General features: G+C 36.5%; 1 protein-coding gene across 1 annotated transcript; it reads right to left on the reverse strand.

The window, feature by feature from the left end:
• Positions 1 to 1,275: 1,275 nt before the first annotated feature.
• Positions 1,276 to 1,632, reverse strand: LOC145121562 (putative mitochondrial protein AtMg01250). The gene has a single exon (XM_079057288.1). The coding sequence runs from the start codon at positions 1,630 to 1,632 to the stop codon at positions 1,276 to 1,278; it is 357 nt and encodes a 118-aa protein (XP_078913414.1).
• Positions 1,633 to 2,161: the final 529 nt, after the last annotated feature.

Genomic DNA, 2,161 nt, shown 5'->3' on the forward strand with positions numbered 1-2,161 from the left:
ATCTATGTCTTTCACAAATAGGCAACATACGATGAACTATCAACCTACAAAACTTTTCTATATGAAATCTAATTCTTAAGGATGAAAACTTACCTTGATGATTGTTGTAGCAAACAATCTTGAACTTCTTCTTCAAAGCTTTTGGTAGTAAGCACCACAAGTGTCATGTCTCTGATGGTTCACTCCCAAGCTAGAAAGAAAGATGTTGAGGAGAGAGGGAGAGGTAATTTTCGGCCAAAGCTTAGGAAAGAATGAATCCCAAAAATCCAAGGCTTAAGGGCCTTTATATAGTGCGAGCAGGAAACCCTATATAACCTCAAAACTAATAAAATAACATTATCTTATTTTGGTAACTATCCAGCTTCCTAATTATCCTCTAAGGATAATTCTAGACTTCCTATAAGCCTCCAAAACTGTCCATAACCTTAAGGAGATTCTAGAATGCCTCTTGGTCAACTATTGAACAATTACACTTTTGTCCCTGCACTTTTTATTAATTTCAATTAATTTCTGATTAATTATTAATTAAATATTACTATTTCTAATTAACATATTATTTTCATAATATATTAACAAATTATTTATTCCAATATATTAATCAAATAATAATTTAACTCTTTCTCCAAAAACATCATGTTCAATTGCTAGGTTTGAGGGCAACCCAAAAGGACTGTGTTACCATCAATTCAAGTTTATACCACTTATAGTTATAAGCTTAGACACCTAATCCAATATGACCATCTAATTCATACAAGGCTTTCACCACCATAATCCATAACAAATCCGGGGAATGAAAAAAACGCCAACGCCACTAAAAAAGTAAAGCCCTATTATAGGAAAAAAGACTGCCCAGTCCTAAACCTCCATTATCTCTCGCAACAATAACTTTATCCCACCGGACTCAATGCATATGACGATCATCCAAATCAGCTCCCCAAAAAAAAAGAAGTTCTCTAACGAGTTAAGCACCGTGACCGGGACAGTAAATATGGACATCAAATAACTACCAATGGACCTAAGAATGGACTTTACCAGAGTAAGTCTCCCACTAAAAGGAAGGCATTTGGCCTTCCGTCTCACCAATCTACCCCTGAGCTGATCCATAATAGAAGACAAAGAACCAATTCTCGACATATTCTGATCAGCAGGAACTCCAAAATGAAAGAAAGGAAGGGTTCCTGAAGCACACCCCATACGCTAAGCCATGGAAGAAATTTGATTAGTAGTTTCACCCACTCCATACAACTTACTCTTGAGTAAGTTGATTTTCAAACCTTAAGCCAAGAAAAAACAACGAAGAATATGAACAATGTGCATAGCATTTATCTGATCCCAAGTAGCCATCAAAACTACATCATCAACATAAAGAAGATGAGACATGTAAATGCCCCCAAAGGAAATCCACCTATAACCATTGGCTATCTTTGCTCTAGTCAAAGCTACATGCAAACCCTCCATAGCCAAGACGAAGAGAAATGGGGATAAGGGATCACCATGTATCAAGCCTCTAAACATCTGAAATTCTCGTGAAGGAGAACCATTCTCAAGAACTGAAGTTGTTGCAGAAGAGAGCATCTCCATAAGCCAACTACACCACATAGACCCGAAACCCATAATCTGCATAATCTCCATAAAGTACTCCCAATACATAGAGTCATAAGATTTCTCAAAATCCACTTTGAAAATCAAAAGAGAATTTTTAGTAGCCTTACTCTAGGCTACAATCTCATCAAGAAGAAATGGCCCGTCTAAAATTTGTTTGCCTTTAATAAAAGCAGACTGCTCCATGCTCACCACACTACCAATGACCTCAGCCAATCTATTAGCAAGCAGTTTTCCAATAATCTTATACTGGCAACCTATTAGGCTAATAGGTCTAAAGTCTCTAACAATCTTCGAGTCTCTAACTTTAGGAATCAAAGTAAAAAAATGAAGCATTACACCCCTTTGGAATTTAAGAGAGCTACGAAATGAAAGACATCCTCATCCAAAATATCTCAATATCGTTTAATAAAACTAAGAGAAAAACCATCCGGACCCGGTGCCTTTGACAAACCACAATCCCAAACAGCCTTTTTTTTATTTCCTCACGAGAAAAAGGAGCATGAAGAAACCGAATCTGAGAATCTGATAACTTTGAAAAAAAAAAGAAGGACTCGTC

Source organism: Lactuca virosa, chromosome 6 (genome assembly GCF_052849685.1).
Source record: "Lactuca virosa cultivar CGN04683 chromosome 6, Lactuca_virosa_CGN04683_v6, whole genome shotgun sequence".
NCBI lineage: Eukaryota > Viridiplantae > Streptophyta > Magnoliopsida > Asterales > Asteraceae > Lactuca > Lactuca virosa.

What these genes read in the sequence shown, in the direction of transcription:
- LOC145121562 (XM_079057288.1), bottom strand. Translation starts at nt 1,632, where the DNA reads ATGGAGATTATGCAGATTATGGGTTTCGGGTCTATGTGGTGTAGTTGG.